We start from the raw sequence: 17,938 nt of genomic DNA on the forward strand, positions 1-17,938 counted from the left end.
TACCTGATACCAGTGGGTTCTTTGAAATGATAACATGCTTTCCAATGCCCCTGTGCATTTTCTATGGCCGTCATCAGTTCTGATCCATATATGCAAATATGTGGTGAACTGACACTCTCAGCAGTCATTGCTCTCTGCAACGGATTCCCCATTGCAAGCAACTCTTATTGACATCATCAACATCACCTTTACAACAAAGATGCATATTTGATGACAAAAATGTTATTTTGCACCTACACAGACTGTCCTGATAAATGGTTCTGACGTCAACACGGTATTTTTTTAATGTCATGAAGTACCAGTATATTATACATCATAGAAAACAGCATTTGATCACAGAAAGAGCCCGAACACATGGACAAGTTTGCAATTAAAAGACATGCATGTATATTATTACAAGAGAGAAACAGTTCAAAACCACTGCCATCTATAAACAGCATTATCCATATATTGTATATCAGTTACTTGTCCTCAGTACCGTGTATTTGTCTGTATATGAAATACATGCATTTATACCCTACCATTACATTTGATCATTTGCTAAATTTAAAACAAGCTAAAATGTAAGGCATTGGGAAAGGCTATTAATGGTACCAACACAGCAGTCTTGATGCTTCAATTTTTATGGCTTCTTTGAACACTATTGAATAATTTTCTATGTACATATATTTCACCGTTTACATCAACAAAGAAAGTTTTTCTTGTCCTGACAATTTATGAACATGATGTTTCATTTTCAACTTGATGAAATATTAAGGACAGGGTCATTTGACGTGTATAGTTGTAAACTTTGTATTTATTTTTTTCTGTTCCTTGCCACTAAACTATGTCAGGCACAATTCATAGAGTTCACAGTTTTGAAGTTCTTGACAAAAATTGATGAGTTTTGGAGAACAAAAATTAATCAGTCCACGAGGACAATGGGCAGCAGGACAAACATAACAATGGGTGTAAATATGACAATGGGCGTAGAACTCCCCATTTGATATTATAATACTATGTGACTGGTATTATTGAAATTTTAATATGCAATATCTCTAAATACCATCACTTTATGTAAAGTTGATGTGTTATCAAATATCTTACAAATGTAAATTGCTTGTTTTGGATTAAATTTTACCTGTCGCCCCCGCCTTTTGTGCTACCTTATGAGATGATCGAAAAACCTGAAAACAACGAATATTACTCCAGGATATTGTTTAATAATGTATCTGAATGGGACTGAATGTTATCTTTAACAAAGATGAGACTCAATTCAATGGCTGCAAGCTAACTGCAGGCATGGAGCATTGTCCAATGTATGATAAGATACAATGTACACAGCTAATAAACGTGGACACTATCCCAGTTCCAATGCAGAAAACATCAGCAACTTGTTGATACATTCACATGTACTTGCACATGCATAATAAACAAACCAGTCCTACCAAGCTACTCTGAAGCAATTGCTTGTAATTAATTATTCCACAGAATAACTTGACAAACAAACAAGTGTAATAGAGTTGGAATGTCATTTATGACCTTGCAACACAATATTAATTATCACAAATGCAATCTCCTTATGATCTACTATCAATCATCAGCTGAAATGAATTCAATTTAGCTTTAGGTTTCTGCAGTTGGTATACATGTACTTACAAAGTGTGAATGGATCATATTTTATTCCTCCCAATGTGGTACATTTTATTTCCAAGGCAGAAAATGATTTCCATCACTCTGTACAATGTTTCATTACTTCTAACTAGTTCTGATGAAAATTATATTATAATAGTGGTTCAATAAAAATGCAAAGACATTACTGTACATGTAACAGTAGAATTGATAAAATCATATTTTTCTTCATTGAAATATATTTTTGAAATCTGAAAAGCATTCTGTAAAACAGGCAAACAGATGAACATATATAATATTATGATTTTGACCTCCATGTTGCTAAAAGGCACCTTAATCTGTTGAGCTGATTATGGTCCACCGATTTGATTCCCCAAGCTGAATATCACAGTGGCTGGAAGATGATCTGACTAAGCACATGTAATGCCACTGAATATTGTATGACATTGACCTTGAAATGATGGGGCTTTGTCTGTTTCTGCAGATTGAGCTGTGTTCTTCTACATGTATTTTCACTCTCACTGTTAACTTTACATGTACAGTACGGCTGAACTGAAGACAAGCATGTACATGGAGACCATACTGCACTAAGTCCCACATACATTATGTATGATACACTGAACTACTGTAAATGTACATGTATGCAAGTTGATTGAAAAACAACACTGGACAGCACTGTATTCATGCACTGCCAAAATTTCAGACTAATATGTGTGTGCCCAGACTCTCTCACAGCCCGGCCGCCCCCCTTGCTGGCTGTGCACCAGTGTGATTGGCCTGGATCAGCAAAAGCCAGCCCAGCTGGCTCAGCAAGCTAGTGAAACTCAGGTCACTGAGCTAGGCCACACCAGCCATGCTAGGCTACATCAGCCATGGTGTGTAGCCAGCAAGGGGCTTTGAGAAAGACTAGTGTGTGCCCTGGTTAACAGAGTTGAAACTGTAAGATGCTGGCATGCACCATGACAACAGCAATTTTCTCTTTTCCGTCTCACATGTCTATGGACATCTTTGTCTATATCTCCTCACAATTTCAATGTCTATTCATCTTCATTCCTTCAATATACAATGTATTTATGCATATTTCAAATCAATTCTAAAGTGGCCCTTGCAATCCTTTGTGAAGGAGTGTATGAAATTTGAGGAAAGTTGTTCTCATTTCAAGTCACTCACAAAAGGCCGCAAATGGATCCTCAGACTTTGCTGCCGGCATGAATGAGATGAAATATAGCTGAAAATTCTACCCTGTGAATATAACTGTAGATATTCTGTGGTTGCCATGGCAGCATGCAACTCACCATGGAGGGTAGAATCTCCCTGGATTTCACTGTTGATCAGCGATTTTGTCGCTGGAGGTGAAATACTAAGTGTTTTAACTTCAACTTTGAGTACTCACTAAAATGTACCAATACCGGTGCGTCATATTGATACTGTTGGTAACCAAATGCAAAGACAAATTGTTACTAATTAGATAAATCATTGTATTCAAGTGTTAGTTTACTTTTCTGCAAAATGGAAAAACGTGTACATGTGTGTGTTGAAAAGAGACAGATGCTATTTTCAAACTCACTGATCAATACTTGTTCACGGGATTACAATCCCATCATTGGCCAGTGAGTGTTATGTGTAGTGGACAGATTACCACATCACTTCTGCATCACTGTCTATTATAATGACTTCTACTGTTTTCAAATGTCTAGAACAAAAACTCTCGACGAGCAAGACAAGCGCTGATTGGATGAGTCTGTATAAGTCATACTGTTAGTTTTTTTGCAAAGATGTCTTTTGCAAGCAAATGATGATATAAACAGCAGAATTGTTAAATTTGTATGGGCAGATTACTGACATACTCTGGCAATGCAGACAAATTGTGGCGGCAATACATGTGTATATACAGGGCTTTGCTTCAGAGTCAAAGATTGATCTGAATCCTGGTTCCATCTGCTCTGTCGGCCACCTGATCACATTTCTGGGTTTTAAGTCTACAATAGTATATTGACTGGCTGGAAAATATGTGTCCATTACTTTCACAATATCATCAGACAATTAACGCCGTTAAGGTGGTACATCCCTCAAAATTGAAAGACTTAAACTTTTTCTCATAAGGAAACAAAAAATCAAGAATAAAAATCAGGTGTCACCATGTAAGATTAGGTACTGTACTAAAGAAACAAATTACCCACATATACCCATTCTTGAAATTCAAAATGGCCACCATCACTGTGTTAGCTCTATTGGGAAAATCAAATTTTTTATTTCCACAAAAACAAGCCAGAGAAAATTTAATTTACTTCACAAGCTTCAAAGTGAGCTCCCATAAGTGATAGACCACAAAACTATTTTAAAAATTTGAGGGTCTGAATATCTATCTCGGAAAATATCTGAGTATCTGAAAATATCTGAATATCTGAAAATATCTGAATATCTGAAAATATCTGAATATCTGAAAATATCTGAGTATCTGAAAATATCTGAATATCTGAAAATATCTGAATATCTGAAAATATCTGAATGTCTGAAAATATCTGAGTATCTGAAAATATCTGAATATCTGAAAATATCTGAATATCTGAAAATATCTGAATATCTGAAAATATCTGAGTATCTGAAAATATCTGAATATCTGAAAATATCTGAATATCTGAAAATATCTGAATGTCTGTCGCCGAAATATGTGTACTGCTATGCAAATGAGGTGCATTCTACCTTGAACTGACTGTTTTGCTGTATTAATTTTATCCCCTTCTTGTCACCAAGTTCAATTTTGTGGAGAATCTCATTTGCACTCATAGAAATGCCAAAAATATGAGAAATCTGACTCTAAAACACATCTGCCAATAGCAAGGGTGATTTTTATGGTTCAAAGGTATGTTTCATCCTAATTCATAATAGCAATTGAACATCAGACATCTTATTGAATAAGATCAAATGACTGTTTTATCTTTAAGTTCATCAAAACTTGAGTAGATTTTCAACTATTCAGTCTGTCATGGTGCATTGTGATTATGTAAAAAACAGTGTAGACCAAAATATGTGTACCGCTATGCAAATGTGAAGACACGTTATTTTCTCCACATAAAAAATGACAGGCAATGACTTTTTCCGATAAAAGAACATTTTCTGAATAGAATGTGCAGATGTATAATTGTCATTAAACCATCTTCATGTCCCCTACTTGATCCTGGCTCTCCTGGTAGTTTTCATAGGGTATTAACCGTTCAATATTTCGGGACAAGACAATCAAAACAATTTGCCTGAAAATTGGTTGCAAATACAACAGCAATTCAATACGGAACTGTAAGGTCATGTTCGGGTCAAATCTAAATGCACCTTATATCATGTTATCTGAACGTCTGAAAACCTATTTTTGGCTAACATACATAAATGTACATTGACATGTGTATGTCCTTTGGTAAATATTTATTTAAAACTAATTACAGTACTTATATGTACATGTCGCATGTATGTAGGTCTATGTACAGCTTGGAAGATCCTATTGTACCTAAGCGAATCTCATTACACCTTCTTTACAAGAACATTGTACAGTACATGTTAGACTGGCCCCCAGTCGCTTGGTATGTCTTGTCAGAGCAGTTACTGTCCGGCCAAGCATTTGTGAGGCAAGGCATTCAACCCATGATCTGCGCGCACCAGCCTACCGCCTAGCCTGACAGTCGGCTGAAGTCCATTCCTTCAATTTATTCTGTTTTGATATTTATAGGCCCACAGACCTGGAGCAAGTCTAAGTACATGTATATCTAGGTTGATTTTATAGCATATATGTACCAGGTCTTACTGTACATACATGTGTATATACATGTGTATAAAAATATCAGAGTCAGGTGGGACGAGGTTTTTGGATGCAAATGTCAGCATTGGGCTTTGGTATACCCAAGAACCATATGAGAACTAGAAAACTACCGGTAGACAAATGTACACAAATGACAAATGTACAGAAATAACATATACAATGTTGGTGAAAGAAAACACACCTTTATTTAAGAGCTTACACCTGGGTATAGGCAACCTCCCACTTGTGTAGGTTGGTGTTGACCATAACATGTATAAGTACATTCTTCAGCCTACATTTATATGCAACCTAAATGTACATTGTACACAGAGATTCAGGTAACCATGTCACCATACCAAATGGGGATACCCTTTGTCAAAGGTGGAGGTCTGTAACTTGAATGTTTGAACCAAGCTTTTGACCGTAGATTTACATTATTTGAGTATGAACACTTGACTGACATTCAGAATACTTCACATGTTTTTATGTATGATAGAAGTAGGCTTCCTGAAAGTTGGATATCGCAAGCATCTTCCATTATCATCATCATTGACCACTGACCAACATGTATCGGTACCAGCAAATGTACTATAACAATGCCATGAATGAACATCACCATCATAAAGCTTAATTATTGCTACATGTAGCTATGCTTTCAATCCAAGATATTCTATGACTACATGTATGAGGACATTCACCTCAAAAATGATATAATTTGCTCATTTCTGGTATTAGACCTCTTTTCACAATAAATAGGCAATGAGAATGCCAGGATTATTCACCATCAGTTTTATTACAACATTTTGTGAGGGCAGACGAGGAGGTAATAACAGGTAATCGTTCACTACAAAATGGTCTTTAACCCCTATCCTGTCAAGTTCACATTTCACCATCAGGTCAAGTTGGTTAAAACTAGTGAAGCACAATATGTTCCATATGGTGCATTTTAACAAAAACATTAACATTTGAAGGCTCTTGAAAACATACATACATGTACTGTACACCTGATTTTTAAGGACTATTAAAAGCTGCCAAAGTAGACCAAGCCAACTGGGTGAAAATACATACGGCTTTGGTTCAATGCCGCTTTTTTCTGACTTGGTACACTGTAGATGGGGAAGTGATAATGTCTGGCTGGAAAAAAAGTCAAAAGAACTGGAGTTTGCAATAATTGATCATATCACTAATATTTGAAATGTAATTTGTATCATGAGGTCAAAAAGGGGGATGTGGGTCTCTCTTTCTTCCTCCTGCAAGTCTGGTATTTCCAGCATGTGGCTTGTGGCTTATAGTTGTTTTTACGTGTATTTTTAACTCCATAAATTTTATGAGACCATCATTAGTGAATGGTACATGATCATCAGCTGTCTGCCAATTGTCAGCTTAACACACCTCACTACAACAGCTGAGGTCGTAAAAAAATATGAAGATTACAGCGCTGTATTCATGCTACATGTATCCAAAACTGAAGGGAACTCAGTCTCAGGTATTACAAATATCCTTTTCAATACACCTTTTTCCTGAAAGCATCAAAACATCAGAGATGAAGCAAATGTGCACATCAGTTCAACTAAAAATTTTAGCCCATTTCCCTGTAAGGTCCATCTACCCTATTATGAACTATACAGATGTTTCAAAGTCCAGTGATATGAGGTTCTTGCATTCTACACTGGGACAGCTCCCACATGGAATGTTCTATGAGAATCAAATTGAGTGATACATTGAGTTAACATTATCCTAGATAGTACATTTCTGTTTATTTACTATGAAGGGCACCCTAGATGACTGCAATTACTACGGTAGTACACTATATTACTACCAAGGTAATTGGGCCCAGTATTATACAGATGTGCCAGATTTCAATTTGAAATAAACCATCCAGGAAATTAGTACAACTTTAATTTATCATGATTATATTTTCCTACCTCTGTAACCTATGATGATTTAATTTCAAATCTGCTGCACAAAAAAAAAGGCTGAACATAACATGATGTAATGTACACTGTAATCTGGTGTGGTGGAGAGACTATCTGCATATGGTGACATTTGTTTCCTAACAAATGATTGTTGTACACATTTAGAAATCAGCTGCCAACATGACAGTTTGATGATGACAAAATATTGTCCACAACATATCAATACTGTATAGAATGTCACGTATATGGAACAATGTTCATACTGTGAACTGATATAGTCAAAGTGTTTATTACACAGATGCATGTACACATGTACTTGTCATAAATTTATCTATTCTAATCATAGAATCCGTGTAAACACTCTCAATCTGCTAAAATTTCTCACATTCATACTGCTAGCTACCAAGGCTATTACTATGCTTTTCACAGATAAGATTTGTGTGAAACATGAAATATTAAATCTGAATTATGTTCTTATTAAGTATTTATAAACTTTCAAGTACCATTAATAACATGACTCAAGCAGACATGTACAAAATGTTTCAGAAAACCAAGACACTAGCAATGTCTTTTGAAATGTATTCGTCTATTTTGTACCAATCATCTACATGTATTGTATAAAATGTATGTTTGTTTGTTTGTTTGTTTTTTTGTTTGTTTGTTTGGATACAGTATACATGTTTGTTACAGTACGCATTAATTCTGTTTCTTAGTAATCTTTATGTTTAATTACACGGACTCATATTCACACACCCAAAATGGTACATATGTATATTTTTTACATATATTCAAGTGAAACTGAAACTACACTATGGTTTGTCTGAAACCCAGGTTTATGTATCAATTCTGGCAGTGGACCTGTTTACATGGAGTTAGGGGTGAACAGGTTAATGGGTCTTTATACATAAAATGGGGGTGGACGGGGCCTAAATTGCCACGTACACTGTGTACTACCATAGCATTCACTAATTAAACATACCTGGAAGCAATGACTATGCACAATACATTGACATATTATGTTTGGAACAACACAACCTTAGAGATATCATTAATAATTCATAATGATAGCATTTCCATTGAGAATGATTGGTAATTGCAAGACATGTGTACATTTGTATATTGGCTTGCTGTCTTTCCCTGACTAGACACATTACTAGAGAGGGTTTTAACAAAGCACTCCACCTACGCATAGATGTACGTGTGTGGAGATGTAAACCAATACAAAGTCGTATCGATAGAGTGACATTCTGTACATCTTGCTTTTCACATTTACTCACTGCATATACAAGCCGACTGGAGACTGTATGGCTAGAATTTCAAAGCAACGACACAGCTGCCCTACAAAATCTTCCCAGGTATACATGTGTTCAACTGGAGAAAAGGGTCAAAATTCAAAATAGAAGCTACAGAATAATTTGAAGTTATAGCAAAGCAGGCTCCTAATGCAATACATGTGTATGGAAATAGAACAAAAAATGAAACATGGAACCCACATCTTTTAAGAATACCTACATGTCTACAACCTTCGCTGGAGACAGCTGATAATAGCACTCCTTTCCTGTACACTAACTCAGAATTTATCCCTGCCTACCCGTTGAACTGTGTAAGCAGCTGGTTACCATCCCTTAAATTATCCTAAAGCTAGGAGGAAACATGCCCCTTTTTAAATGTCAGCTTTAAACCGCCACTAATTGAGTCTTACCAATGGCTTAGACAGTTCAACTTACAAGGTCAGATATGCCATGTAATCAAATAAATTGCTTCAAGTATTGACACTCAGAGTCACTGAACTGAAGCTTCAACTTCTTCAAGTAAAACCTAGCTGTCAAGCTTGAAGATATGTACACAATGTGATCAGATCTCATCAAAACTTTCAGTCTTGTGTACACCCGCCATGTAATGAGTACAGAACACATATGCATACAACTTTTTTCTTAGGCTCAGATGTTAATAAACATCTTACTAAAACCTGATCTGTTTGGCTGTCGCCATGGATGGCTGCTAAGAATTATTAATTATGCATATTGGAAGACACTGTTGTGTCAGCCTTTAAGACCAAGCATCTAAGGCCTGTTATAATATTCTGAAATCAATTGATAACACCAAAATGTTGAAATCATCATTCTGTAATTTGGAATCTGTGAACACATAATTTGGTGATTGTACAAAATTTTGTGTGACACGTATTTGGCACCTTTGTACTTATTAATTTTCTACATGTACATGTAAGTACACAGCACATATTTATGGCTATGCAGATGGCAATGGCATAGGATTCAAGCATCAAGATGCCAAACTTCACACAAGGTCAACATATATTGACATGTGCATTACCATCTGTATGTTCTCCCCCTGTGTATTAATGTCTAAGTTTGAAAAAATGTGTTTATATCATAGTGTTTTATATAATCTATATATATATATATATATATATATATATATATATATATATATATATATATATATATATATATACACCATATATGTATATATACACCATATATACTATACACCATATGTGTGTATATATATATATATATATATATATATATATATATATATTTATATATATATATATATATATATATATATATGTGTGTGGTGTGTGTGTGTGTGTATGTGTGTACATATTTTTATTAACTTCATTTACATGTACTTCTTTGTTATTTGTTTGCTGCTTTCCTTGTTTGTTTATTCATCCATTCATTTTGAGGGAGGCAGTAAAGTTATTGCCTCGAGAAACTAATGCTACAGTACTCAGTGTATGTGTAAAACCATGGGGAACACACACTCACTGTTTCACTGAGTGTATTTATCATCTTTGATTTTACACATGCACAGTACTCTTACAATTACATGTAATTTGACAATAACTGATATATACATGGGAAAATTTACAGACCAGTTATCAATACCTATAGTAATTTTACTGTCTTTATCTTGACTGGGGATATAATGGAAGTAGAATTTGAACACGAATAACGGGAGGTCAAAGGTCCCAAATACTTGACCCTACATTGAGCATGTAGAATTTGAACACGAATAACAGGATGTTGCAGTGCATGCTGGATAATTATGACAATCTTGAACAATCTGAAACTAGCAAAACTTCAAGACGTGAGGATTCTTCTGTGCCTTACGTCTCTGTTTTCATTTATAATTTAGGCAACGCAAATTGTCAAAATTTCAAAGTGTGAAACAAGTACATACCATCCACTGATGTATCATTTCAGGAAGTTTTGTCAATCACTCTTACCTCAGCCAACCACAGACTAATTCTTAGCAAATACACATTGGTTCACTTATATTTAAACTAAAGTGATATAATTTCTGTCCAAAATGTGTAAAATTACATGAAATGTGTGCTGTGTGTAAGAGAAACATTTCAGTTGAGAATGCAATTCAACAATAAATATTAAGTTTTTTCAAATGCATAACCTTTGCTTCTGCATTCATTTGTTCATAACTTCTGCCCTACGATTACAGACCATAATATGTAATCTGCACTGGTACCAACCTCAATCCTCAATCAAACAAAAAAAACAACAGAATGAGTTAGTAGATCATCTGATTTCACATGTCACATTTCTTATAAGAAAGTTTGTGTTGTAAGAGGAAAAGCTAACTGATGGTCACATCATCCATTTGTCTTGGTCCTAGGACAGTCTGAAAACTGTAACATTGAGTGTATTTGAAAGAGTGTTTTAAATATACATGTAACTTTATTCCTATGCTGTCTGAGTATATGAATCAATTCAAATTTCACACGTCCATTAAAATTTCACATGTATTTTGATAGCTATATCGAACATCCCCCATTATGAAGCTATGTACGATACAAGCAGCTCAATCTACAGAATATCTTCTTCCTAAATTTTGTTTTCTTTCGCACTATGAAACATCTAAATGAAGGATACTGCAATTTCCATAGAATGCTGTATACACACGGTGTGATATTTCTGAAAATCATGATCTGCGACTTTGATGAATATTAGGCTCAAAGTTGAGCATAGAAATCTTGAAACGCTGGAGAAAAAAAAAACAATTCTACAGTTAATTTACAATCCGCAGTTCATTGGAGGAGCATTGACATCTTCAATTACCAGCGGAAGGTATCCCTTGCATTCCAAATCAGCATTTGAGGGTTACAATTACACAGTTATCTGATATGTCTAGTCGTGTGTTCTATCTGTCATAAATTAAGGCCAGCAACTGGAGTTACGCAGTGCCAACCATTCTCTGTAATGTTTAACAGGCGTACATGTACACCGGCTTGCTGTAACTTTCTGCCATTTCACCGTATTAAAAACATTTTACTTAGTTTCCTGTTTTGTTGATATGATATGTGCGGATGAGGAGGGTAGTTTTGCTTTTTTGTAATTTGGTTGTCATTTTCACTTTTTGATGATTTTAGTGTTTTCTTGGTTTCTGCATGTTTTGGGATTTGTTGTTTGTTTGTATAGGCTTAAAATTTTATAACTTTGAACTGTCAAAAAATGAAATGTGATTTAGCCTTCAGGTCAAGTCCCTCAACATCAGCATGAAATTAAATGAACCCAGTACTGTACATGTAAGTTTCTGTGACGTACTATCATGTCCATTCAGTGCAAAAAACACCACGCTTTCTAAACAGGTTTGCTGAAAACCCAGTACACAGACCAAGTAATCTTGAATGTAATCGATTATAGCACAACCAAAGATGAATTACTCCCACAGGAGGGCTTTGGAACAAAAAATGAATCAGAGAGTCAAGTGGCATTGAACCCTGCACAGTGATTGTCGAAAATCCATAACTCTGGCATATGAATGAAAATTGCATTAAACACAGATCAGTCACGCCGTTAACAGAATTGCAGACACACAAATGAATAATGCAGAATGCTTTATTTATTGAATATTAGTTTTGGACTGACATAATTCACATGACTTCATGTCAAAACCTGACCCCTGCAATAAAATCTCATAACCACTGCTTCAAAATTTCAGTCACGAGTAATGCTCTGTGTTGTTTTGCCTTCTTCAGAAGGGAGACAGAACACAACAACAGACATGATCTTAAAGCACGAATTATATTATCTGTCGCTGAGAAGACACCTAAACATCAAAGTCAGGCATTTTGATATCAAATGTTACAGAATAGAGTGACGCATGATGCTCCTTTTGACTGACAGCGAGCAATGAAAGTTAAATATTGAACATTTCCTGTGAGATACAGGTCTATAGCAAAATAACAAACACAGCAATGAAAGGAGTACACCTAGAGAAAAGGGCCCCTCCATTCTTATTCTCAGAAACTAATTACACATGTTGGAATACACACAAAAACAATTATTGATCTTCAGATTGAGTTAGGCCTATCCAAACAGTTTCTGTTTCAATCAAATATCTCTCAGCAAACATGTCCGTGTCTTTATTCTTAAGACTTCTATTCTCTGGTTCTCAATCCAAATGGATGCCAAAAAAGAAATGAATGGGAAACTTGATGGCTTTTTGATGAATCCTCAGTATTAGCATACATTTATGATGCAGCGCTGATACAGTCACTGTGCACCTAGGCAAATTTCAAGTTCAATATTCTCGGAATAATGATGAACTCTGCATTTCAATCTTATGCTTCTAGACTGCCAGTGTCAACACAAAACTGGCAAATTAAAATTCTATGAATTCTATTCAAATGCAAATGAGCATCCTACGCCTGACCTTGCTATGACCTGATTTGCACAAAGCCTGTTATACGGGCCTCTCTATTTTTTATTCTACGGGCCTCTATTTTTAATGCAAAAAGATGAAAGACATGAATGCATGCACATTCATATCAGATATTCAAGTTCAAAGATCAAAACTTAGTTCAGCAAAAACATCCCACCATGGAATAATGAATTCCCCTACTTAGCAATAATGAATCCACAGCAAAGACCACACTCTCTGAACATTCTAACATACTTCTACTACAGGCAGTCAACTTGCATGTTCTTAATTGGCCACATGGGGTTACGAATGATGTAATCTGGCAAAATAAATAATCTTTCACCACAAAATCCAAACAAACCTAGAGACATCCCAATAAATCTGTCATAGTTGAGGTTGCACAGTTGGATGTTTATAGATTTACATGTCTGATTAATCGACTGTAAATCTGGATTTCTAAACTGAGCATAATAATTTATATCCAATCAGAAATGACAGAAACCTATCATTCTGATCACATTGCACATCTTTCGCTGCTCTGTTCTCTGTAACGGCTGGTCAGGGGTCAGCTATTTTGCCCTGTATATCCTCACACAAAATTAGCAAGACTCTATATACTGTGACTGGTAAAACACAATGACCAACACTGGTATCACCACCAAGTAATGCAGACACCTGTTCCAGAATCAACAAAAAAAATACAGGCCAAAGGTCAAACTGTGTGATCAATTTGTGGCCAAAGTTCTCATCAGGTCAACTGAGGTTAAGTACGCCTGGAACACAGTGTATCCTACACCTTTCCTGGATCAAAATTCACGGAAGTGCGAAAGTGTATTTTCTGAAGACAGATATTGCATAACTGACATATGCACACACAAACTGTTGACTCACAATGATTTGTATTGGTTCATCACTCCATGAACAATGCTACAACATAAGTGCACATAATCTCAACTCTTTTTGCTGATTTTCACACAAACTGGTCCCCAAAACACCATACATAAGCTCTGATGATAAAAAGGTTTGATCATAGGAAGGATATGTTAACATTGGATGAAGGATGTATTTACATAAATAATTGATTGACATTGTATCAACCCCTGGGCAAGCAGTTGTTATTCAAACGATAGGCATGAAGCATAGCACTGTTCAGAAAATTGCCCTGCTGTGTCTTGCCCATAAAGTGCTAATCCAATTTTACAGACTTTCCATGTGACTTATAGGATTTTAACATCCACATTATGCTGTAGCTGACTTCAACAATAAGCTCATATCTCTATACTTATTCTCATGCTGGGTATAAAATATTACAACATGAAGCAATATCATCAAACTAAAAAATGCACTGTTATTTGTTTTTAAATTTTCATGGGCACGTAAATTGTGATAGGCTTCTGTGCATCTGAGATAATATACACTACACTTCCAGTGTAACTTTAAATACACACCGGAAACCTCATTAAAGAAAGAGGTAACATGATCTCAAAATGTCTGCTGTGACCCAGTTACCTCTTGAGGTCATATCGATTGACTATCTCTGCACAATCTGGGCTGTTTCCAAAAGTTTCAGTAAAGCTAAAGAATTTTGATTTCCATATCTAACATTTCCACGCATCGGGCAACTGAACGCCGATAAATCATAATCTCTGCTGTGTCTGATTGCTTGCGTCTGATTTGCCCTAAATTAGCAAAACTCTGGCCTTGTGACAGCTCATTCCAATCTCTATATACAGAGCGTGTGCCCCTGGGATTTTCTTACATAAAGGTAATTTGTTAGGCTCCTTTAAGAGGAAGCTGATGTGTTTTACATGGAAATAACCTCTCCATAGACTGTGGAAAAAATGCACAGCGGCAAATATGTAACTGACGGAGAATGCCTTTTCACAGGCACACCTAGGAAAATAAATTCCAAAAGAATTTTCATCATCATGTTCACATACCTTGATCTAAAATTATACTAATCGTGGTTTTTAATGACACAATAATAACAGATTCATCATCAAGTTCAGAATTCATATTATGACACCCAAAGTACAGAAGGTGATGTGTTGAAATGAAATACACTGACGCGTTCTCATGAATAATTGTTCATAAAGATTTCTATCCGGCAGTGTTTTGCATGTGGATTAGTGGCCGGCTCATGCCTGTCAGCATATACGCTTCAGAAATGATCCAGATTACAATGACATCCCTGGTATGGTATTTGACAGTGTCTCCAGACTGGATTGCCACAAGATTTTGCTTTCAGTTCTGCAGTACTGACAGGGGATTGACCTGTCAATATCATGACTATTAAAATAAACAGAACTAATCAACCCCACCAAGGTCATTTTGCAAACGGACTGTCTTCCATTGCTCTGCATTCTTTACACACTTGTGATACCGTCAAATTATACTCTCAACTGGACTTGATAAGAACCTGTGCTATACAGACACATTATCATATCAGAATTCCTGCGTGATCTGAGTAAAGCGAATATTCTTATTTATATTGTGTGAAGCGACTGAAACCCATACAGACTTTCTACAGTTAATATCTCTGACCATTATGCCACTAATAAACTATAGACCATCATGTCAACTTTTCAGAATTATTGTTTTCACACAGGGAAAGGCACAAATTTATGCGAAAACTTACACAACAGAAATTAAAATCAAAATACCAGTCAGTCATTCATTCACCAATTTCACCACGTTCATGTGAGACAATTAAATTATTCATTAAAGTACTTTTCCCCAAAATAAAACAATAAAAAATGTTTGCACTCTCCCATTGAACATTCCACAACCACATGGTAGATACGACACACACATATGATCTATGAATTTCACCTGGGTTATTATTTATTTTCCACTGATTTTTTGTTACTTTGTTTGCACAGACTATGATTTCCAACAAAAATGGTAGATGCAACACTTGATGTGATAATTATCAAAATATGTCCTCTTTTTATCAGTCATGCCATTCATTATGTACCAAACCCTGCTGCAAAAACGAAAAAAAAAATGATCTCTTCAATGTATTGAATGAATCTGGCCTATGGTGTATAATTACAGTCTCATGCATACGGCTTCTTTTGTTATCTGTTTATAATTATAATACTTGAAGGCATTTTTCGCCACTGGGACAAACGTGACCAACGGACGGATTTGATTTTAAATTGAAACTTAATTGAAACTAAGCAGGGGGAACTGTGTTTCTCAAAACGTTGATGTCGCTTTCATTAGTGTCGGCGACATGCTACGCGCAATGAATGAATGGGAGAATGAATGACACTAAACGTGAGTTGATCTGTAATCTGTTGTCGCTGCCCGGGCAGTACGCGGGAGCGCCGCTCCTCCTCTAATAATAATTTCTGGCATGTAGGTGCGCCTGTGAGGTTACGGAAGCGCAGCCACGCAGCACGCCACTTAAACGTTTCGCTTTCGAGCACAGACGGGCGGACACTGAAATAAACCGTAGAATACGCCCTGCTGAAGGTGTGCATGACACCGGGCTCACACTGTGAGCCCAGTTGTAAATATTAAAATTCGATTTTCTGTGATGAGTCACGTAGGTAAATCGCCATTCTAGGCGAACTTCATACACCTGGCAAAAAAACAGAAGCATGGAAATATTTGTACGCATTTTCGTTGGTCACGTTGGTATATTGAACCTACCAGATTTAAAACGGTATCCACAACATCCTTATTGGCAATTTCCCCTACTTCTATGAGTCCAATGAGCACGGCGAATTTCATTTTCGTGGAAGAGTTTCCAGAGGCCGGCATATTGGCAGCGAAAATATCCTTTTTCTTCGGTACCCCACCGCTAGCGTCGCTCTTTTCCATGATTAGAATTTCTTCCGAGACTCATACACTCAATGAAATGAAATTTAAAAGACAAAGCGATGAGCAGCCGCAATTTTTCTTCTACCTCCGGTCAAATCTGACAACCTGGGCCGCCATTTTGAATGTCTAGTTGCTTATTTCTTTTCTCCACGTCCACTGGTGTAGAGGGCGTACTTTTTACTGTTTGCGCAGAATAAGTCTACCGTGAAAAACCAGAATATGTTATCATTTAATTGACCTGGTTACAGCCCTCTTTAAACATCAAAATGTACGCGCGGTTGTTCATGGGTGGGAATAGCAATAGGCTGCATACATCTACCAATTAGGCCTACATGTAAAATTACCCAAAAGTTTGCAAGATACATTCATCCACTGCATTAAAAATCGTGACAGCGATGGGCCATACTCAAACGGACTAGTTAGGTACCGTTCAGTTTTTACGGCCGGGGGGGCCGGCAAAATCCAGGGGGGGGGTCATCAAAATTTTGGAATCCGCAAAGGGGGGGGTCATCGCTTTTTCACTGGTAGGAAAGGGGGGGTCACCACATTTTCAAAAACATAATACCAACAATAAAGTTCACTTTATGCCATTGCCATGATCGACCCTCTTTACCGGCGGCCGCCTTCGGCGGCCCACTACAATAAATATACATTATGTATTACCCATGACCCTCTTAACGGGCAGACGCCTTTGGCGGCCCACTCCAATTAGGTTTACTTCATGCAATGTCCATGATCGACCCTCTTTACCGGCGGGCCGCCTACGGCGGCCCACTCCAATAAATTGACTTTATGTAATACCCCACGGCAATCTTAATGGCTGTGTGCCTTCAGCGGCCCTGTCCAGAAAAATCTACTTTATGCAATAGCCATGATCGACCCTCTTTACCGGCGGGCCACCTTTGGTGGCCCACTAGAATAAAGTTGACTTTACGTAATGGCCCATGACCTTCTTAACCGGAGGGCTGCCTTTGGCGAACCACTCCAATATAAAGTTCACTTTATACAATGTCCATGGACATGAGTTGTCTATGGAAATGAAGTTAAAAATTGCCTTACAGTCGTCCTAATTAACAGACGTTTCAATGGATGTGGCTGAGAAGTT

At 36.6% G+C, this 17,938-nt stretch overlaps 1 protein-coding gene across 1 annotated transcript in view; it reads right to left on the reverse strand.

Moving 5' to 3' along the window:
* The window catches only part of LOC139132260 (neurobeachin-like), a 240,835-nt gene extending 223,885 nt beyond the window's left edge, over window positions 1-16,950 (reverse strand). Inside the window, 1 exon segment of the mRNA XM_070698649.1 lies at window positions 16,663-16,950. Coding sequence (XP_070554750.1) covers window positions 16,663-16,833 — 171 coding nt within the window. The 5' untranslated portion in view covers window positions 16,834-16,950.
* Between the last annotated feature and the right edge of the window lie 988 nt (window positions 16,951-17,938).

Source organism: Ptychodera flava, chromosome 4 (genome assembly GCF_041260155.1).
Source record: "Ptychodera flava strain L36383 chromosome 4, AS_Pfla_20210202, whole genome shotgun sequence".
In the NCBI taxonomy this organism is placed as follows: domain Eukaryota; kingdom Metazoa; phylum Hemichordata; class Enteropneusta; family Ptychoderidae; genus Ptychodera; species Ptychodera flava.